The sequence below is a fragment of the Eleutherodactylus coqui genome, chromosome 10, assembly GCF_035609145.1.
Source record: "Eleutherodactylus coqui strain aEleCoq1 chromosome 10, aEleCoq1.hap1, whole genome shotgun sequence".
Taxonomy (NCBI): Eukaryota; Metazoa; Chordata; class Amphibia; order Anura; family Eleutherodactylidae; genus Eleutherodactylus; species Eleutherodactylus coqui.
The window spans coordinates 73,539,815-73,560,974 of record NC_089846.1 but is presented as its reverse complement, the minus strand read 5'-3'; the positions used below and the strand labels follow the sequence as shown (position 1 = coordinate 73,560,974).

General features: G+C 57.0%; 1 protein-coding gene across 3 annotated transcripts in view; it reads right to left on the bottom strand.

Annotated features, from left to right (window-relative positions):
- The window catches only part of LOC136580590 (zinc finger protein 569-like), a 48,555-nt gene that overhangs the window by 13,809 nt on the left and 13,586 nt on the right, over positions 1–21,160 (bottom strand). For 2 of the 3 annotated variants that reach the window (XM_066581253.1, XM_066581251.1), the window contains exon 2: positions 167–219. In XM_066581253.1, coding sequence (XP_066437350.1) covers positions 167–169 — 3 coding nt within the window. In that variant the 5' untranslated portion in view covers positions 170–219. Of the gene's footprint in view, positions 1–166; positions 220–2,186; positions 2,515–21,160 lie in introns of those variants that run through there. The other variant, XM_066581252.1, reaches the window with a different exon arrangement.

Sequence of the window (21,160 nt, the reverse complement as noted above, 5' to 3'; positions counted from 1 at the left end):
CCGTATGTCTATAATGCAGGACAACCACAGACGCTCGTAGATTCTATATGAATTTATGGGGTAAGAAAAGCCCCAAATACAAGGCAGCGAAGTCACGAGAAGCGTCAGCTGCAGGTAGGATCTGTCAGCATCAGTAATATTACTCAGGAGGATAAAAGACACTCACCATCCCTCAGCACAGGACCGCTGCAGTGCCGGGATCACCCGCGATACGCTTCTCTGCAAGATACAGCATTGTTGGGTTACTGGCGGAAAGTTTCTGTATTCAAAAGTAATGTACCTAAATACCGCGGCCAGGGGGAAGGTGGGGCATCTCTACGGGAATATCTACCCGGTGTACGTGCCACATGTAATAACTCTACATTCATATATCTGATTATGATCATATCAATTATCATAACTGCTGGGTCATCCGGCACCATCAGAGGAGGCTGAAACCCCCAGAACCCCATCATTTAGACGAGCGGAAATCAGACGTAACTAGCAGTTGCTACACTGGAGTACAGGTGTCACCGCACAACCTGGACTAGGAGGCTGTCAGAGCGGCAAGGGACTGTACACTCCCCTTGCCCAAAACGTACAGTATGTACAACATATGGTGTCTGCGGCTTAAAGGGGTTGCAGCAGGGTTGACTTTTACCACCTATTGACAGGATAGGTGATAGAAGTCCAATCAGCTGGGTTCTCATGGCCAAGACCTCCACCAATCCCATGAACAGGGGTCGTGTGTCCCTCTCGTTACTGCAAGCTCACTGCTCCCACCCACGGTGGTGTGGAAACTGAATGAAGCAGCAGTCATATGAGCGTGGCGCTCCTCCATGCAACAGCGCAGACAGAACTAGTAGAGTACAAGTGTCAGCTGTCTCTGGGAGACCAATAGAGCGATAGCGCAATTGTGTGACTGTCGTGCAATCTCCTTTGCCCTGTAGGGGTGCAGTGAGCCTGAAGAGAAGCGGACTCAAGACCCCAGTTCTCAAAATCAGTGGGGATCTTAAGCCCCATTTACACAGGATGACTGTCGGACAAATGATCCCCGACACTAGTCCCCCGCATATACTCGCTCCCGTGCTGTTGCACAGGAGCAAGTAACGTTGGCTCTCAGCGGGGCGGCTGGAGATTTCACTTCTCGCTCTCCCCCGCCCCTCTCCATTCACGTAAAACAGCGGCCGTTCAGTACTGATCGCTGCTGCTTATACTGAACGATGATCGCTGAGTGTAAAAAGCAGGCAGTCAGTACTGAACAGCTGCTGCGTTAAGGGAATGGAGAGGGACAGGGGAGAGCGAGGAGTGAAATCTCCTCCATTCGCCCGCTGCAAGCCAACAATACTCACTTCTGTGCAACAACATGGGAGCCAGTACATGCGGGGATGAGTGTCGGGTACCGTTTGCCCAACAGTTGTCCCGTGTAAATGGGGCTTTAGCAGTGAGCCCCCGCCAATCAGACTCTTAGTCTATTCTTGTACAACCCCTTCCAGGACGCTGCAGACGTCTATCGTTATCCCTGCGGTGGTGTGCGATGGGAGGAAAGTGTGCAGCGGAGCGCACTCGATAGCTTACATACAGCGCACAAATCAGAACTATGGGGGTTCTACACCAAGAGGAAGCTGTATTTAATCTTTTTAGTGCCAACCAGGCTTAGGACAGTTATATAGGGTTAGATCATGATGACAGATGTCCCTTAGAGCCTGAATGTCACTTTATAGAACTTTTATGAAAAAAAAAAATTTACCGCAAAATCGCGATTTTAACATTACACGTCCCATAGACCCCTGCAGAAAAAAAACCCGCGAATTTTGCAGTTAAAAAAAAACTGTAGTGGGTAGTCACCCTTAGCCAGTAGAGTCAAGTGTGATTGTTCTCAGAAAGAGAAACCAAGTAATCTTGTAGATATGATACCTTTTAATGGCTAACAAAAATACATGATGTTGCAGCGAGCTTTGGGGTTCTTCTTATCGACCCTTCATCAGGCTAAAATGAAAGTGGTTTGGATGGGACACAATTATAACACGCGGATGGAGAGGAAAGCGGAAACAACCCTCTTGATTTAAGTATTTTGCACACACAGAAATTTGAGACTTAAAGGGGTTGTCTCGCGCCGAAACGGTTTTTTTTTTTTCCATAGGCCCCCCGTTCAGCGCAGGACAACCCCAAAGGATGTGTTAAAAAAAAATTTTTTTATTACTTACCCGAATCCCCGCTCTGCGACGTCTTCCTTCTTCTTTCCTTCACCAAGATGGCCACCGGGATCTTCACCCACGATGCACCGCGGGTCTTCTCCCATGGTGCACCGTGGGCTCTGTGCGGTCCATTGCTGATTCCAGCCTCCTGATTGGCTGGAATTGGCACACGTGACGGGGCGGAGATACGAGGACCAGCTCTCCGGCACGAGCGGCCCCATTCACCAGGTAGAAGACCGCACAGCGCAAGCGCGTCTAAAAAAGCAAGAAGACATCAGAATTAGACGGATACATGGCGACGGGGACGCTAGCAACGGAGCAGGTAAGTGAATAACTTCTGTATGGCTCATATTTAATGCACGATGTATATTACAAAGTGCATTAATACGGCCATACAGAAGTGTATAACCCCACTTGCTGCCGCGAGACAACCCCTTTAAAATAACACTAATCTGAGCAAAGAGATAAATACTAAATCAGTCCACTGAGCTGGGGAATGTGCTAGTTTTATGATGTCTGGTATCTTTTTTTTAGTTGCTCATGGAAAGAGCTGGAAACACTACCTCTGCAGCTTCACCTATTGGATGGCAACATTCTTACAATCAATTGTTTGAATTTTTGTGGAAAACAATAATTAGGAAGAGGACATCCATCTTGACCTCCTTCAGACCGTTCATATTATTCGCTTATGCAAGAATCCCGGGCTAAGGTTCATTCCATTCTTGAGGGCCTCAAACATGGCCATAAACTTATACTCCCAAATTCTTTTGTGACGCTGTGATTTGAAGTTGCCCTTCAATATAACTCTCATCTGCTCAATGCTATGTCCGTGACCACAAAAATGTTTTGCACAGGTAATTCCGTTTTTTTCCTCTCCAATTGAGTGGTAATGAGATCTCATCCTCCCTTTCAGTTTTTGTCCAATTTCTCCAATGTAACGGCCCCCAAGAGGACACTTCCTGCACATGATCAGGTACACAACATCAGACGTGGAACATGCGAATGTCCCCGGGATCTTTTAGTCCTGCTGTGTGTTGGGGATTTGTATCCTGTCCGGGGTCCATACATGTCAGCAGGTCTTACACCTCCTTAGATTACAGGGATAAGTTTTTTTTGTGTGCCCAAGGGCAATGCACTGCTGACTATAAAGTTCAACCTCACACGAAATTTTTTCTCCTTTGACAAAAAGATATACCTACAACTCACCGGAACCACCGTGGGCAGTAAAATGGCTCTGCAATATGCCAACCTTTTCATGGCAGAACTGGAGAGGGAGGATGAAATGACGTACCTAAGGCCCACGGATTTATGCGCGGACCTTACCCCAGCTTCTGCATACGCGCCCGTCGCCAAAATTGCAGACGCATGCGCAAAAGCCATGGCTTGCCAGGGTAATTTAAAATCTCCCTGCTCCTGGCTATAAAACTTAGCCGAGAGCCTGGAGATTTAATGGGGGGCCGTGGTGAGCGGTTCCTGATCACATTCTTGCTGTTATCCAAAAAAAAGTTGAAGTTTCATCTCCCCTTACCAATGCGATCGGTGAGAGGAAATGAAACTTTTTACCGGAGGCCTCCGTATTTGTAGCCCAATGTGATCCTCCTCCGTGAACTTTCCCAGATTCTGCACATGCGACCACCAGCAAAATGCCGGACATACGCGTAGGAAACGGGGAGCCCAGAGCAATGACCTCGTTCTGTGGTCCCCGTTCACGTGATAAAAAGGTTAGCGTTCTACCTTTGGCCGGACTCGCATGACCGAATAGGAATTTTGGATTCCGCATGCGTCTGATCCGCGGTAATACACAGATCAATCGCATTGGATTACACAATTCCGCTCACATTAATGGGCCGGAATTGTGTAATCCACTCGCAAGAAAAGAGAACGCAGCAGGTTCTATTTTACTGCGGATATCCGTGACATAGAGCTTATTGTGCTGCATGGTCGCGGACATATCCGCAGCCCATACGCAACTACATTGTGTACAGGCTGCAGGTACCGTGTCATCGCTAAGCGACTGTGCGGGAAACACACACAAAAAAAAAGGTGTACTGTACATTACTGCCTATGCGAGTACGCAGTTATGCGCAGTACATCACGCGGCCGTACGCAGCTGCACGGCCGGGCTCACAGCTGGGATCCGATACGGCCTCGCAAGTGGATTACACATACGGCCGTGTGAGCCCAGGTATTATTCAGACCGCGACCTGTAATATGTAATTTACAAGAAGCCCCGGGAACGCTCGCCTTCCTACAGTTCTAGGAGCAGCTTGTTGAGCGCCTTCTGTGTGAGACCGCCGCACCTCAGCAACATTATGGAGACTCACAGAGCGCCACTTTTTACACTCCATCCCTGCTGGTCAAGAAATACCCCTCAAAAAGCATGAGAGGAGGGGGGATACCCGGTTTTATTGCCCCATGTGCCCATCCCAATCTGGCCTCCGTAGTTACCCCTGTCTTCGGAAATACCACACAGTTCACATTACGGTAAACCCTTGAGTAGCATTGCTCTTAAGTAACACTGTTTTCAACTAAAGTCGATGTGTCAGGGCAGCGGCGGTCCCTCAAATAAAGTTGCATTTCTCAGATAAGGGTGCCGACCGCTCCATGACCCCGAGCACCGCTCGGTGAGCCGGCGCGCAGCTGATGGCGGTTACTTCATGCTTCTCCAGCATCAGCGCACGCCTACTCCTCCCCCTCCCTAGTGGGTTGTGTGTGTGTGTGGGGGGGATTATTTTCAGGGAATCAATTTTTATTCCGTGCAAGTCTGCAATGGGACCTGGAATTTTTTCTATTGTGCCCTTCAATCCAACGGGTGTTCCCTCCATTACAGGCCTTGCCATGTGTCCTGTAAGTAGATTAGGGACACAGCTGGTATGTTTCTGAACACGGGACAAACGGGGGTATCCATTTTGGGGTGAACGTCTTCATTCCTATGTACACTGTACAAAAAAAAACAGTTTTTAAATTGACACAATTGCCAAAAAATGAAAATCGTAATTTTTTTCCTTCTGCTTTGCTTAGATTCATTTAAATACTGTGGGGTCAAAATACGCAGTACACCCCTAGAGGAATTCGGTTAAGGGGTCTAGTTTTCAAAATGGGGTCATTTGTGGGGGTTCTTTATCGTTTTGGATGCTCAATGGCTCTAAAGTGGGCGATGGGGACTGGAATTTATTCAGTTGTACCCTGAAATCCAACGGGTGCGCCTTCCATTATAGGCCTAGCCATGTGTCCTTTAAGCAGATTAGGGTCACAATGGGTATGTTTCTGAACACGGGACAAACAGGGGTATCCATTTGGCGGTAAAAGTCTTAATTCAAATGTGTGCTGTACAAAACAAAAATCTGTTTTTAAATTGACACAATTGCCAAAAAAAATGAAAAACGTAATTTTTTTCCTACTGCTTTGCTTAGATGTATTCAAAAATTGTAGGGCAACAATACACAGTAAACACCTAGATAAATTCGTTTAGGGGTCTAGTTTTCAAATGGGGCCTAAAAGGCCTTCAAGCAAAATTTCAGTTCTGAAAAACACCGACTACTCCATTCATTTTGGTCCCTGTTGTGCATCCAAAGATAAGATTAGGGCAACAATGGGTATGTATGTCTCTGAACACGGGAGAAACAGGGGTATCCACATTTGGGGGTGTCAATCCTCATTTTTATGAGAGCTATAGGGAAAAAAATATGTCTCTAAAATGACATGTTTGAAAAAATATGAAATGTTATTTTTTCTCCTCTAAATTGAATTAATTCCTGAAAAAAACAGTGGGGTTAAAATACTCATGACACCCCTCAGTGAATACATTTAGGGCTCATGTCCACGGGGAAAATATGATTTAGGATCCGCAGCGGATCTCCCGCATGCGGATCCGCATCCCATAGGGATGCATTGACCACCCGCGGGTCCATAAATACCCGCGGATCGTCAATAAAAGTGATTTTAAAAAAAATGGAGCATGAAAAAATCTGGACCATGCTCCATTTTCATGCGGGTCTCCCGCGGGGACGGCTCCCGCGGGCTTCTATTGAAGCCTATGGAAGCCGTCCGGATCCGCGGGAGACCTAAAATAGGAATTTAAAGCATTTACTCACCCGCAGCGGACCGCGAAGCTCTGCTCTTCCTCACGGCCGCATCTCCCTTGCTTCGGCTCGGCGGATGTGCCCGGCGCATGCGCGCGGCACGTCGACGACGTGCCGCCGGCGTCAGGAATTCATCCGCCGGCCGAAAATGAAGATCCGGCCGTGAGGAACAGCTGACCTTCCCCGCCCGCGCCGGATAGGTAAATGCTTTTAAATTGCTATTTTCGGCGCTCATGTCCGCGGGGCAGGAGGGACCCGCTGCAGATTCTCCATTGAGAATCTGCAGCGGATCTGATTTTCCCCGTGGACATGAGGCCTAAGGGGTGTAGTTTTTAAACTAACGTCATTTGTGGGGGTATCTATCATTATGAAACCAATGAGCCTTGGCAAACTTGGCTTGGTGTAGGAAAACAAAGTGTTCCTCAAAATGCTGAAAAGTAATGTTAAAATTGTATGTCTCCTAAATGGTTAAAAAAAAACAGGAAAGTTTTTCAAATGTGCATTCAGAATAAAGTAAACAGATGGAAATATATATCTTATCAAAAATTTGTACAGTATGTTTGGACATATTTGAGATATTACAGTTGAAAATGTGGAAAAAAATGACAATTTTTTCAAAATTTTCCCAATATTGGCACTTTTAAGAAATATACACAAATTCAATCAGTCTCTTTTCACCACCTAAATGAAGTACAACATGTGGCGAAAAAACAATGTCAGAATCACTTGGATATCAAAAAGCTTTACGGAGTTATGCTATGTTAAGTGACACGTCAGATTTCCAAAATTTGGCTCCGTCACTAAGGCGCAAACAGGCTTCGTCACTAAGGCCTCACGTCCATGGGAAAATCAGGCCCGCCGCGGATTCTTCATGCAGAATCCTGCAGCGGGTCCCTCTTTTCCCGCAGACATGAGGCCTAAAAATAAGAATTACTTACCTGTCCGGAGCTGCGGATCTGCCTTCTTCGGCCGCGCGCATGCGTCGTGCACTCTTTTTTTAAACTCCTGCTCTCCCTCGCTAAAATGGAGCATGCTGCGGGTGTTTTCCCGCACACGCAAACCGCGCCTCAGGGGAAAAGGACATTCGCAGGTATTTAACTACCTGCGGGTGTCCAATGCATCCCTATGGGGAGCGGATCACGCGTGCGGGTGATCCGCTGCGGATCTGTTCCCATGGACATGAGGCCCAAGGGGTTCTGCCAGTAAAATAAAAAAAAATATTATACTCACCAGCATCCCTGTAGAGTCTAACCTGTGAAAAGAAAAGAGTAAAAAAAAAAAACAAACAAAAAAAAAACAAATCAAACTCACCTAATCCCATTGTACTTCTTTCCTCCCTTGTTTATTTGGCGCGAGCGGTCATCTCCCAGCGGCTCCAGTGCGCTCCTGCGCGCTCTCGTTGACCTGGCCGCATCGGACCTCCGACGTTCTCAGAGAGTCGACGGCGAGTGCGCAAGCGTGCAGTGAAAGGGGATGCATGGGCACTGGCCGTCGACTCTCCAAGGACGTCGAAGTTTAGACGCAGCCAGGCCAATCGGTGTGCAACACATCACTTGTGACGTGTCAACCACTGACCCAGGCGGCAGGACTTGCTGTCCTGCTTTGGTCGAAGCAGGGGCGGAAGCTGAAACTTTGCCAGCTTCTGCCCTGCAATTGGATGGCTGCCGGAGGGACAGGAGAAGAGCAGCAGCTTCCCGGTGAACGGCCCCGTAAGGCCCAGAGGAGTATTTTTTTTTTTTTAGTTTTCTGACAGAACCCCTTTAAGCTACTCCAGCCCCGGCCGTTATCTTCTGGGAGCCAGGGATTGAAAAATCCCCGCCTACAGAAAGTGCTGCCTCTGATTGGCCACAGCGCTCAGCCAATCAGAGGCAGCGCTTTTTGGGGGCGGGGATGCCCCCCCCCTCATTGCATGACAGCTGAGTGCTGCCTCTGATTCGCTGAGCGCTGTGGCCAATCAGAGGCAGCACTTTCTGTAGGCGGGAATTTTTTAATCGTCGGCCTCCAGAACACAAAAGACAACTGCCGAGGCCGGAGAGAAGAGCCGGACGGCTCTTCTAGGCAAGGTTTTTTTTTTTACAGCTAGACGTGATTTTCAAGAAAGGTTTATATTTCAAACCCTTTGCCGAAAATTATTGCCGCGGAGATGAAAGAATCCCCTGCCATAGCTGTCACAGCTGTGTCAGGGGAGCGCAATGTACTCCCCATTTTTTTAATGGGGCTAGCACTGCTTTGCGATGTGAGGTTACAGTGAAAACATCGCTAATGAGAATGAAACCATTGAAAATGATTGGTTTCATTATCAAGAGTTTTCACTCACTCTCACATCGCAAGGATATGGTATCGCCAGTGGGTGTTAACCCTTAAAAGGACGTTTATAAATCAGGGCTACCATCCCACCTCAGCTGATGACCAAATCAGCAGAGCCACCGGGATACCCAGAAATCAACTACTCCAATACACACAGAAGGAAGGAAACGGTCGTGTACCTCTAGTAGTGACCTACAATCCTCAGCTAGAGGTACAAAGGAAAAACCGCAAAGAAACTCCATCATACTCTACACAAGGATGACCGTCTGAACACTATATTCCCAGACCCTTCGCTCCTATGTTACAGGCAACCTCCAAGTCTGAGGAACTTTATAGTCAGCAGTGCACTGCCCTTGGACACACAAAAAGGAACTTATCCCTGTAATGTAAGGAGCTGCAAGACCTGCTGACATGTACGGACCGCGGACAGGATAGAAATCCCTAATACACAGCCGGACTATAAGAGCCCTGGGACAGTCACATGTTCCATGTCTGATGTTGTGTACCTGATCATGTGCAGGAAGTGTCCTCTTGGGGGCCGTTACGTTGGAGAAATTGGACAAAAACTGAAAGGGAGGATGAGATCTCATCGCCACTCAATTGGAGAGGCAAAGACGGAATTACCTGTGGCTGAGCATTTTGTGGTCATGGACACAGCATAGAGCAGATGAGAGTTATCATACTGAAGAGCAACTTCAAATCACAGCGTCAAAGAAGAATTTGGGAGTATAAGTTTATGGCCATGTTTGAGGCCCTCAAGAATGGAATGAACCTCAGATCAGGATTCTTGCATAAGCGAAGAATATGAAAGGTCTGAAGGAGGTCAAAACGAGTGTCCTCTTCCCAATTATTGTTTTCCATAAAACTTCAAAAAATTGATTGTAAGAATGTTGCCATCCAATAGGTGGTGCTGCAGAGGTAGTGTTTCCAGCTCTTTCTATGTGCAACAACAAAAAAAAAAAGATACTAAACATCATAATCCTATCACATTCCCCAGCTCAGTGGACTGATTAAGTATTTATCTCTTTGCTCAGACTGGTGTCATTTTAAGTCTCAAATTTCTGTGTGTGCAAAATACTTAAATCAAGAGGGTTGTTCCAGCTCCTCTCTGCATCCACGTGTTATAATTTTGTCCCGTCCAAACCACTTTCATTTTAGCCTGATGAAGGGTCGATAAGAAGAACCCCAAAGCTCGCTGTAACATCATGTATTTTTGTTAGCCATTAAAAGGTATCATATCTACAAGATTACTTGGTTTCTCTTTCTGAGAACAATCACATTTTATAGAACTTTTCACACATCAGATGTTTTGGTCGGTAAGGGGTTGCGGCCCGAGATCCCACTGATGGCTAAGAGAAAGGGACAGAAGTGCGCTGCTGAGCTTCTTGTTTCAGACTGTCTCTCCCCAAAGGCCTGTGAGCCCGTAACAAGCATAGCCCCACCCAGAGAAGAGACGACCATGGAACCTAAGTACACAACGCTTGCCTGAGTATGTCTGCCCCTCCTCTCAGTGGGATCTCAGCCCCCGGCGCTCGCTTGAGTGTGTCTGGCCCTCCTCTCAGTGGGGTCTCAGCCCGAGGTGCTCGCATGAGTGTGTCTGGCCCTCCTCTCAGTGGGGTCTCAGCCCCCGGCGCTCGCATGACTAAGTCTGCCCCTCCTCTCAGTGGGGTCTCAGCCCCCGGCGCTCGCATGACTGTGTCTGCCCCTCCTCTCAGTGGGGTCTCAGCCCCCGGCGCTCGCATGACTGTGTCTGCCCCTCCTCTCAGTGGGGTCTCAGCCCCCGGCGCTCGCATGACTGTGTCTGCCCCTCCTCTCAGTGGGGTCTCAGCCCCCGGCGCTCGCATGAGTGTGTCTGCCCCTCCTCTCAGTGGGGTCTCAGCCCCCGGCGCTCGCATGAGTGTGTCAGCCCCTCCTCTCAGTGGGGTCTCAGCCCCCGGCGCTCGCATGAGTGTGTCTGCCCCTCCTCTCAGTGGGGTCTCAGCCCCCGGCGCTCGCATGAGTGTGTCAGCCCCTCCTCTCAGTGGGGTCTCAGCCCCCGGCGCTCGCATGAGTGTGTCAGCCCCTCCTCTCAGTGGGGTCTCAGCCCCCGGCGCTCGCATGAGTGTGTCTGCCCCTCCTCTCAGTGGGGTCTCAGCCCCCGGCGCTCGCATGAGTGTGTCTGCCCCTCCTCTCAGTGGGGTCTCAGCCCCCGGCGCTCGCATGAGTGTGTCTGCCCCTCCTTTCAGTGGGGTCTCAGCCCTCGGCGCTCGCATGAGTGTGTCTGCCCCTCCTCTCAGTGGGGTCTCAGCCGCCAGCGCTCGCATGAGTGTGTCTGTCCCTCCTCTCAGTGGGGTCTCAGCCCCCAGCGCTCGCATGAGTGTGTCTGCCCCTCCTCTCAGTGGGGTCTCAGCCCCCAGCGCTCGCATGAGTGTGTCTGCCCCTCCTCTCAGTGGGGTCTCAGCCCCCAGCGCTCGCATGAGTGTGTCTGCCCCTCCTCTCAGTGGGGTCTCAGCCCACAGCGCTCGCATGAGTGTGTCTGCCCCTCCTCTCAGTGGGGTCTCAGCCCCCAGCGCTCGCATGAGTGTGTCTGCCCCTCCTCTCAGTGGGGTCTCAGCCCCCAGCGCTCGCATGAGTGTGTCTGCCCCTCCTCTCAGTGGGGTCTCAGCCCCCAGCGCTCGCATGAGTGTGTCTGCCCCTCCTCTCAGTGGGGTCTCAGCCCCCAGCGCTCGTATGAGTATGTCTGGCCCTCCTCTCAGTGGGATCTCAGCCCCAGCGCTCGCATGAGTGTGTCTGCCCCTCCTCTCAGTGGGATCTCAGCCCCCAGCGCTCGCATGTGTGTCTCTGCCCCTCCTCTCAACGCTCGCAAGAAGAGACGACCACGGAATCTAAGTGCACAGCGCTTGCCTGAGTATGTCTGCCCCTCCTCTCAGTGGGGTCTCAGCCCCCAGCGCTCGCATGAGTGTGTCTGCCCCTCCTCTCAGTGGGGTCTCAGGCCCCAGCGCTCGCATGAGTGTGTCTGCCCCTCCTCTCAGTGGGGTGTCAGCCCCCGGCACTCGCATGTGTCTCTGCCCCTCCTCTCAGTGGGGTCTCAGCCCCCGGCGCTCGCATGAGTGTGTCTGCCCGTCCTCTCAGTGGGGTCTCAGCCCCCGGTGCTCGCCTGAGTATGTCTGCCCCTCCTCTCAGTGGGGTGTCAGCCCCGGCACTCGCATGTGTGTCTCTGCCCCTCCTCTCAGTGGGGTCTCAGCCCCCGGCGCTCGCATGAGTGTGTCTGCCCCTCCTCTCAGTGGGGTCTCAGCCCCCAGCGCTCGTATGAGTATGTCTGGCCCTCCTCTCAGTGGGATCTCAGCCCCAGCGCTCGCATGAGTGTGTCTGCCCCTCCTCTTAGTGGGGTCTCAGCCCCCAGCGCTCGCATGAGTGTGTCTGCCCCTCCTCTCAGTGGGGTGTCAGCCCCCGGCACTCGCATGTGTCTCTGCCCCTCCTCTCAGTGGGGTCTCAGCCCCCGGCGCTCGCATGAGTGTGTCTGCCCGTCCTCTCAGTGGGGTCTCAGCCCCCGGCGCTCGCCTGAGTATGTCTGCCCCTCCTCTCAGTGGGGTGTCAGCCCCCGGCACTCGCATGAGTGTGTCTGCCCCTCCTCTCAGTGGGGTCTCAGCCCCCAGCGCTCGCATGAGTGTGTCTGCCCCTCCTCTCAGTGGGGTCTCAGCCCCCAGCGCTAGTATGAGTATGTCTGGCCCTCCTCTCAGTGGGATCTCAGCCCCAGCGCTCGCATGAGTGTGTCTGCCCCTCCTCTCAGTGGGATCTCAGCCCCCAGCGCTCGCATGTGTGTCTCTGCCCCTCCTCTCAACGCTCGCAAGAAGAGACGACCACGGAATCTAAGTGCACAGCGCTTGCCTGAGTATGTCTGCCCCTCCTCTCAGTGGGGTCTCAGCCCCCAGCGCTCGCATGAGTGTGTCTGCCCCTCCTCTCAGTGGGGTCTCAGCCCCCAGCGCTCGCATGTGTCTCTGCCCCTCCTCTCAGTGGGGTCTCAGCCCCCGGCGCTCGCATGAGTGTGTCTGCCCGTCCTCTCAGTGGGGTCTCAGCCCCCGGCGCTCGCCTGAGTATGTCTGCCCCTCCTCTCAGTGGGGTGTCAGCCCCCGGCACTCGCATGTGTGTCTCTGCCCCTCCTCTCAGTGGGGTCTCAGCCCCCGGCGCTCGCATGAGTGTGTCTGCCCGTCCTCTCAGTGGGGTCTCAGCCGCCAGCGCTCGCATGAGTGTGTCTGTCCCTCCTCTCAGTGGGGTCTCAGCCCCCAGCGCTCGCATGAGTGTGTCTGCCCCTCCTCTCAGTGGGGTCTCAGCCGCCAGCGCTCGCATGAGTGTGTCTGTCCTTCCTCTCAGTGGGGTCTCAGCCCCCAGCGCTCGCATGTGTGTCTCTGCCCCTCCTCTCAACGCTCGCGAGAAGAGACGACCACGGAATCTAAGTGCACAGCGCTTGCATGAGTATGTCTGCCCCTCCTCTCAGTGGGGTCTCAGCCCCCGGTGCTCGCATGTATGTCTCTGCCCCTCCTCTCAGTGGGGTCTCAGCCCCCAGCGCTCGCATGAGTGTGTCTGCCCCTCCTCTCAGTGGGGTCTCAGCCCCCAGCGCTCGCATGAGTGTGTCTGCCCCTCCTCTCAGTGGGGTCTCAGCCCCCAGCGCTCGCATGAGTGTGTCTGCCCCTCCTCTCAGTGGGGTCTCAGCCCCCAGCGCTCGTATGAGTATGTCTGGCCCTCCTCTCAGTGGGATCTCAGCCCCAGCGCTCGCATGAGTGTGTCTGCCCCTCCTCTCAGTGGGATCTCAGCCCACAGCGCTCGCATGTGTGTCTCTGCCCCTCCTCTCAACGCTCGCAAGAAGAGACGACCACGGAATCTAAGTGCACAGCGCTTGCCTGAGTATGTCTGCCCCTCCTCTCAGTGGGGTCTCAGCCCCCAGCGCTCGCATGAGTGTGTCTGCCCCTCCTCTCAGTGGGGTCTCAGCCCCCAGCGCTCGCATGAGTGTGTCTGCCCCTTCTCTCAGTGGGGTCTCAGCTCGCAGAGCTCGCATGAGTGTGTCTGCCCCTCCTCTCAGTGGGGTCTCAGCCCCCAGCGCTCGCATGAGTGTGTCTGCCCCTCCTCTCAGTGGGGTCTCAGCCCCCAGCGCTCGCATGAGTGTGTCTGCCCCTCCTCTCAGTGGGGTCTCAGCCCCCAGCGCTCGCATGAGTGTGTCTGCCCCTCCTCTCAGTGGGGTCTCAGCCCCCAGCGCTCGCATGAGTGTGTCTGCCCCTCCTCTCAGTGGGGTCTCAGCCCCCAGCGCTCACATGAGTGTGTCTGCCCCTCCTCTCAGTGGGGTCTCAGCCCCCAGCGCTCGCATGAGTGTGTCTGCCCCTTCTCTCAGTGGGGTCTCAGCTCCCAGAGCTCGCATGAGTGTGTCTGCCCCTCCTCTCAGTGGGGTCTCAGCCCCCAGCGCTCGCATGAGTGTGTCTGCCCATCCTCTCAGTGGGGTCTCAGCCCCCAGCACTTGCATGAGTGTGTCTGCCCCTCCTCTCAGTGGGGTCTCAGCCCCCAGCGCTCGCATGACTGTGTCTGCCCCTCCTCTCAGTGGGGTCTCAGCCCCCAGCGCTCACATGAGTGTGTCTGCCCCTCCTCTCAGTGGGGTCTCAGCCCCCTTCGCTCGCCTGAGTATGTCTGCCCCTCCTCTCAGTGGGGTGTCAGCCCCCGTCACTCGCATGTGTGTCTCTGCCCCTCCTCTCAGTGGGGTCTCAGCCCCCGGCGTTCGCATGAGTGTGTCTGCCCCTCCTCTCAGTGGGGTCTCAGCCCCCGGCGCTCGCATGAGTGTGTCTGCCCCTCCTCTCAGTGGGGTCTCAGCCCCCAGCGCTCGCATGAGTGTGTCTGCCCCTCCTCTCAGTGGGGTCTCAGCCCTCAGCGCTCGCATGAGTGTGTCTGCCCCTCCTCTCAGTGGAGTCTCAGCCCCCAGCGCTCGCATGAGTGTGTCTGCCCCTCCTCTCAGTGGGGTCTCAGCCCCCAGCGCTCGCATGAGTGTGTCTGCCCCTCCTCTCAGTGGGGTCTCAGCCCCCAGCGCTCGCATGAGTGTGTCTGCCCCTCCACTCAGTGGGGTCTCAGCCCCCAGCGCTCGCATGAGTGTGTCTGCCCCTCCTCTCAGTGGGATCTCAGCCCCCAGCGCTCGCATGTGTGTCTCTGCCCCTCCTCTCAACGCTCGCAAGAAGAGTAGGCCACAGAATCTAAGTGCACAGCGCTTGCCTGAGTATGTCTGCCCCTCCTCTCAGTGGGGTCTCAGCCCCCGGTGCTCGCATGTATGTCTCTGCCCCTCCTCTCAGTGGGGTCTCAGCCCCCGGCGCTCGCATGAGTGTGTCTGCCCCTCCTCTCAGTGGGGTCTCAGGCCCCAGCGCTCGCATGAGTGTGTCTGCCCCTCCTCTCAGTGGGGTCTCAGCCCCCAGCGCTCGCATGAGTGTGTCTGCCCCTCCTCTCAGTGGGGTCTCAGCCCCCAGCGCTCGCATGAGTGTGTCTGCCCCTCCTCTCAGTGGGGTCTCAGCCCCCAGCGCTCGCATAAGTGTGTCTGCCCCTCCTCTCAGTGGGGTCTCAGCCCCCAGCGCTCGCATGAGTGTGTCTGCCCCTCCATTCAGTGGGGTCTCAGCCCCCAGCGCTCGCATGAGTGTGTCTGCCCCTCCTCTCAGTGGGGTCTCAGCCCCCAGCGCTCGCATGAGTGTGTCTGCCCCTCCTCTCAGTGGGGTCTCAGCCCCCAGCGCTCGCATGAGTGTGTCTGCCCCTCCTCTCAGTGGGGTCTCAGCCCCCAGCGCTCGCATGAGTGTGTCTGCCCCTCCTCTCAGTGGGGTCTCAGCCCCCAGCGCTCGCATGAGTGTGTCTGCCCCTCCTCTCAGTGGGGTCTCAGCCCCCAGCGCTCGCATGAGTGTGTCTGCCCCTCCTCTCAGTGGGGTCTCAGCCCCCAGCGCTCGCATGAGTGTGTCTGCCCCTCCTCTCAGTGGGGTCTCAGCCCCCAGCGCTCGCATGAGTGTGTCTGCCCCTCCTCTCAGTGGGGTCTCAGCCCCCAGCGCTCGCATGAGTGTGTCTGCCCCTCCTCTCAGTGGGGTCTCAGCCCCCAGCGCTCGCATGAGTGTGTCTGCCCCTCCTCTCAGTGGGGTCTCAGCCCCCAGCGCTCGCATGAGTGTGTCTGCCCCTCCTCTCAGTGGGGTCTCAGCCCCCAGCGCTCGCATGACTGTGTCTGCCCCTCCTCTCAGTGGGGTCTCAGCCCCCAGCGCTCGCATGAGTGTGTCTGCCCCTCCTCTCAGTGGGGTCTCAGCCCCCAGCGCTCGCATGAGTGTGTCTGCCCCTCCTCTCAGTGGGGTCTCAGCCCCCAGCGATCGCATGAGTGTGTCTGCCCCTCCTCTCAGTGGGGTCTCAGCCCCCAGCGATCGCATGAGTGTGTCTGCCCCTCCACTCAGTGGGGTCTCAGCCCCCAGCGCTCGCATGAGTGTGTCTGCCCCTCCTCTCAGTGGGGTCTCAGCCCCCAGCGCTCGCATGACTGTGTCTGCCCCTCCTCTCAGTGGGGTCTCAGCCCCCAGCGCTCGCATGAGTGTGTCTGCCCCTCCTCTCAGTGGGGTCTCAGCCCCCAGCGCTCGCATGAGTGTGTCTGCCCCTCCTCTCAGTGGGGTCTCAGCCCCCAGCGCTCGCATGAGTGTGTCTGCCCCTCCTCTCAGTGGGGTCTCAGCCCCCAGCGCTCGCATGAGTGTGTCTGCCCCTCCTCTCAGTGGGGTCTCAGCCCCCAGCGCTCGCATGAGTGTGTCTGCCCCTCCTCTCAGTGGGGTCTCAGCCCCCAGCGCTCGCATGAGTGTGTCTGCCCCTCCTCTCAGTGGGGTGTCAGCCCCCGGCGCTCGCATGAGTGTGTCTGCCCCTCCTCTCAGTGGGGTCTCAGCCCCCGGCGCTCGCATGAGTGTGTCTGCCCCTCCTCTCAGTGGGGTCTCAGCCCCCGGCGCTCGCATGAGTGTGTCTGCCCCTCCTCTCAGTGGGGTCTCAGCCCCCAGCGCTCGCATGAGTGTGTCTGCCCCTCCTCTCAGTGGGGTCTCAGCCCCCAGCGCTCGCATGAGTGTGTCTGCCCCTCCTCTCAGTGGGGTCTCAGCCCCCAGCGCTCGCATGAGTGTGTCTGCCCCTCCTCTCAGTGGGGTCTCAGCCCCCAGCGCTCGCATGAGTGTGTCTGCCCCTCCTCTCAGTGGGGTCTCAGCCCCCAGCGCTCGCATGAGTGTGTCTGCCCCTCCTCTCAGTGGGGTCTCAGCCCCCAGCGCTCGCATGAGTGTGTCTGCCCCTCCTCTCAGTGGGCTCTCAGCCCCCAGCGCTCGCATGAGTGTGTCGGCCCCTCCTCTCAGTGGGGTCTCAGCCCCCAGCGCTCGCATGAGTGTGTCTGCCCCTCCTCTCAGTGGGGTCTCAGCCCCCAGCGCTCGCATGAGTGTGTCTGCCCCTCCTCTCAGTGGGGTCTCAGCCCCCAGCGCTCGTATGAGTATGTCTGGCCCTCCTCTCAGTGGGATCTCAGCCCCAGCGCTCGCATGAGTGTGTCTGCTCCTCCTCTCAGTGGGATCTCAGCCCCCAGCGCTCGCATGTGTGTCCCTGCCCCTCCTCTCAACGCTCGCAAGAAGAGACGACCACGGAATTTAAGTGCACGGCGCTTGCCTGAGTATGTCTGCCCCTCCTCTCAGTGGGGTCTCAGCCCCCGGTGCTCGCATGTATGTCTCTGCCCCTCCTCTCAGTGGGGTCTCAGCCCCCGGCGCTCGCATGAGTGTGTCTGCCCCTCCTCTCAGTGGGGTCTCAGCCCCCGGCGCTCGCATGAGTGTGTCTGCCCCTCCTCTCAGTGGGGTCTCAGCCCCCGGCGCTCGCATGAGTGTGTCTGCCCCTCCTCTCAGTGGGGTCTCAGGCCCCGGCGCTCGCATGAGTGTGTCTGCCCCTCCACTCAGTGGGGTCTCAGCCCCCAGCGCTCGCATGAGTGTGTCTGCCCCTCCTCTCAGTGGGGTCTCAGCCCCCAGCGCTCGCATGACTGTGTCTGCCCCTCCTCTCAGTGGGGTCTCAGCCCCCAGCGCTCGCATGAGTGTGTCTGCCCCTCCTCTCAGTGGGGTCTCATCCCCCAGCGCTCGCATGAGTGTGTCTGCCCCTCCTCTCAGTGGGGTCTCAGCCCCCAGCGCTCGCATGAGTGTGTCTGCCCCTCCTCTCAGTGGGGTCTCAGCCCCCAGCGCTCGCATGAGTGTGTCTGCCCCTCCTCTCAGTGGGGTCTCAGCCCCCAGCGCTCGCATGAGTGTGTCTGCCCCTCCTCTCAGTGGGGTCTCAGCCCCCAGCGCTCGCATGAGTGTGTCTGCCCCTCCTCTCAGTGGGGTCTCAGCCCCCAGCGCTCGCATGAGTGTGTCTGCCCCTCCTCTCAGTGGGGTGTCAGCCCCCGGCGCTCGCATGAGTGTGTCTGCCCCTCCTCTCAGTGGGGTCTCAGCCCCCGGCGCTCGCATGAGTGTGTCTGCCCCTCCTCTCAGTGGGGTCTCAGCCCCCGGCGCTCGCATGAGTGTGTCTGCCCCTCCTCTCAGTGGGGTCTCAGCCCCCAGCGCTCGCATGAGTGTGTCTGCCCCTCCTCTCAGTGGGGTCTCAGCCCCCAGCGCTCGCATGAGTGTGTCTGCCCCTCCTCTCAGTGGGGTCTCAGCCCCCAGCGCTCGCATGAGTGTGTCTGCCCCTCCTCTCAGTGGGGTCTCAGCCCCCAGCGCTCGCATGAGTGTGTCTGCCCCTCCTCTCAGTGGGGTCTCAGCCCCCAGCGCTCGCATGAGTGTGTCTGCCCCTCCTCTCAGTGGGGTCTCAGCCCCCAGCGCTCGCATGAGTGTGTCTGCCCCTCCTCTCAGTGGGGTCTCAGCCCCCAGCGCTCGCATGAGTGTGTCTGCCCCTCCTCTCAGTGGGGTCTCAGCCCCCAGCGCTCGCATGAGTGTGTCTGCCCCTCCTCTCAGTGGGGTCTCAGCCCCCAGCGCTCGCATGAGTGTGTCGGCCCCTCCTCTCAGTGGGGTCTCAGCCCCCAGCGCTCGCATGAGTGTGTCTGCCCCTCCTCTCAGTGGGGTCTCAGCCCCCAGCGCTCGCATGAGTGTGTCTGCCCCTCCTCTCAGTGGGGTCTCAGCCCCCAGCGCTCGTATGAGTATGTCTGGCCCTCCTCTCAGTGGGATCTCAGCCCCAGCGCTCGCATGAGTGTGTCTGCTCCTCCTCTCAGTGGGATCTCAGCCCCCAGCGCTCGCATGTGTGTCCCTGCCCCTCCTCTCAACGCTCGCAAGAAGAGACGACCACGGAATTTAAGTGCACGGCGCTTGCCTGAGTATGTCTGCCCCTCCTCTCAGTGGGGTCTCAGCCCCCGGTGCTCGCATGTATGTCTCTGCCCCTCCTCTCAGTGGGGTCTCAGCCCCCGGCGCTCGCATGAGTGTGTCTGCCCCTCCTCTCAGTGGGGTCTCAGCCCCCGGCGCTCGCATGAGTGTGTCTGCCCCTCCTCTCAGTGGGGTCTCAGCCCCCGGCGCTCGCATGAGTGTGTCTGCCCCTCCTCTCAGTGGGGTCTCAGGCCCCGGCGCTCGCATGAGTGTGTCTGCCCCTCCTCTCAGTGGGGTCTCAGCCCCCGGCGCTCGCATGAGTGTGTCTGCCCCTCCTCTCAGTGGGGTCTCAGCCCCCGGCGCTCGCATGAGTGTGTCTGCCCCTCCTCTCAGTGGGGTCTCAGCCCCCGGCGCTCGCATGAGTGTGTCTGCCCCTCCTCTCAGTGGGGTCTCAGCCCCCGGCGCTCGCATGAGTGTGTCTGCCCCTCCTCTCAGTGGGGTCTCAGCCCCCGGCGCTCGCATGAGTGTGTCTGCCCCTCCTCTCAGTGGGGTCTCAGCCCCCGGCGCTCGCATGAGTGTGTCTGCCCCTCCTCTCAGTGGGGTCTCAGCCCCCGGCGCTCGCATGAGTGTGTCTGCCCCTCCTCTCAGTGGGGTCTCAGCCCCCGGCGCTCGCATGAGTGTGTCTGCCCCTCCTCTCAGTGGGGTCTCAGCCCCCAGCGCTCGCATGAGTGTGTCTGCCCCTCCTCTCAGTGGGGTCTCAGCCCCCAGCGCTCGCATGAGTGTGTCTGCCCCTCCTCTCAGTGGGGTCTCAGCCCCCAGCGCTCGCATGAGTGTGTCTGCCCCTCCTCTCAGTGGGGTCTCAGCCCCCAGCGCTCGCATGAGTGTGTCTGCCCCTCCTCTCAGTGGGGTCTCAGCCCCCAGCGCTCGCATGAGTGTGTCTGCCCCTCCTCTCAGTGGGGTCTCAGCCCCCAGCGCTCGCATGAGTGTGTCTGCCCCTCCTCTCAGTGGGGTCTCAGCCCCCAGCGCTCGCATGAGTGTGTCTGCCCCTCCTCTCAGTGGGGTCTCAGCCCCCAGCGCTCGCATGAGTGTGTCTGCCCCTCCTCTCAGTGGGGTCTCAGCCCCCAGCGCTCGCATGAGTGTGTCTGCCCCTCCTCTCAGTGGGGTCTCAGCCCCCAGCGCTCGCATGAGTGTGTCTGCCCCTCCTCTCAGTGGGGTCTCAGCTCGCAGAGCTCGCATGAGTGTGTCTGCCCCTCCTCTCAGTGGGGTCTCAGCCCCCAGCGCTCGCATGAGTGTGTCTGCCCCTCCTCTCAGTGGGGTCTCAGCCCCCAGCGCTCGCATGAGTGTGTCTGCCCCTCCTCTCAGTGGGGTCTCAGCCCCCAGCGCTCGCATGAGTGTGTCTGCCCCTCCTCTCAGTGGGGTCTCAGCCCCCAGCGCTCGCATGAGTGTGTCTGCCCCTCCTCTCAGTGGGGTCTCAGCCCCCAGCGCTCGCATGAGTGTGTCTGCCCCTTCTCTCAGTGGGGTCTCAGCTCCCAGAGCTCGCATGAGTGTGTCTGCCCCTCCTCTCAGTGGGGTCTCAGCCCCCAGCGCTCGCATGAGTGTGTCTGCCCCTCCTCTCAGTGGGGTCTCAGCCCCCAGCACTTGCATGACTGTGTCTGCCCCTCCTCTCAGTGGGGTCTCAGCCCCCAGCGCTCGCATGACTGTGTCTGCCCCTCCTCTCAGTGGGGTCTCAGCCCCCAGCGCTCGCATGAGTGTGTCTGCCCCTCCTCTCAGTGGGGTCTCAGCCCCCTTCGCTCGCCTGAGTATGTCTGCCCCTCCTCTCAGTGGGGTGTCAGCCCCCGTCACTCGCATGTGTGTCTCTGCCCCTCCTCTCAGTAGGGTCTCAGCCCCCGGCGTTCGCATGAGTGTGTCTGCCCCTCCTCTCAGTGGGGTCTCAGCCCCCGGCGCTCGCATGAGTGTGTCTGCCCCTCCTCTCAGTGGGGTCTCAGCCCCCAGCGCTCGCATGAGTGTGTCTGCCCCTCCTCTCAGTGGGGTCTCAGCCCCCAGCGCTCGCATGAGTGTGCCTGCCCCTCCTCTCAGTGGGGTCTCAGCCCCCAGCGCTCGCATGAGTGTGTCTGCCCCTCCTCTCAGTGGGGTCTCAGCCCCCAGCGCTCGCATGAGTGTGTCTGCCCCTCCACTCAGTGGGGTCTCAGCCCCCAGCGCTCGCATGAGTGTGTCTGCCCCTCCTCTCAGTGGGATCTCAGCCCCCAGCGCTCGCATGTGTGTCTCTGCCCCTCCTCTCAACGCTCGCAAGAAGAGACGACCACGGAAT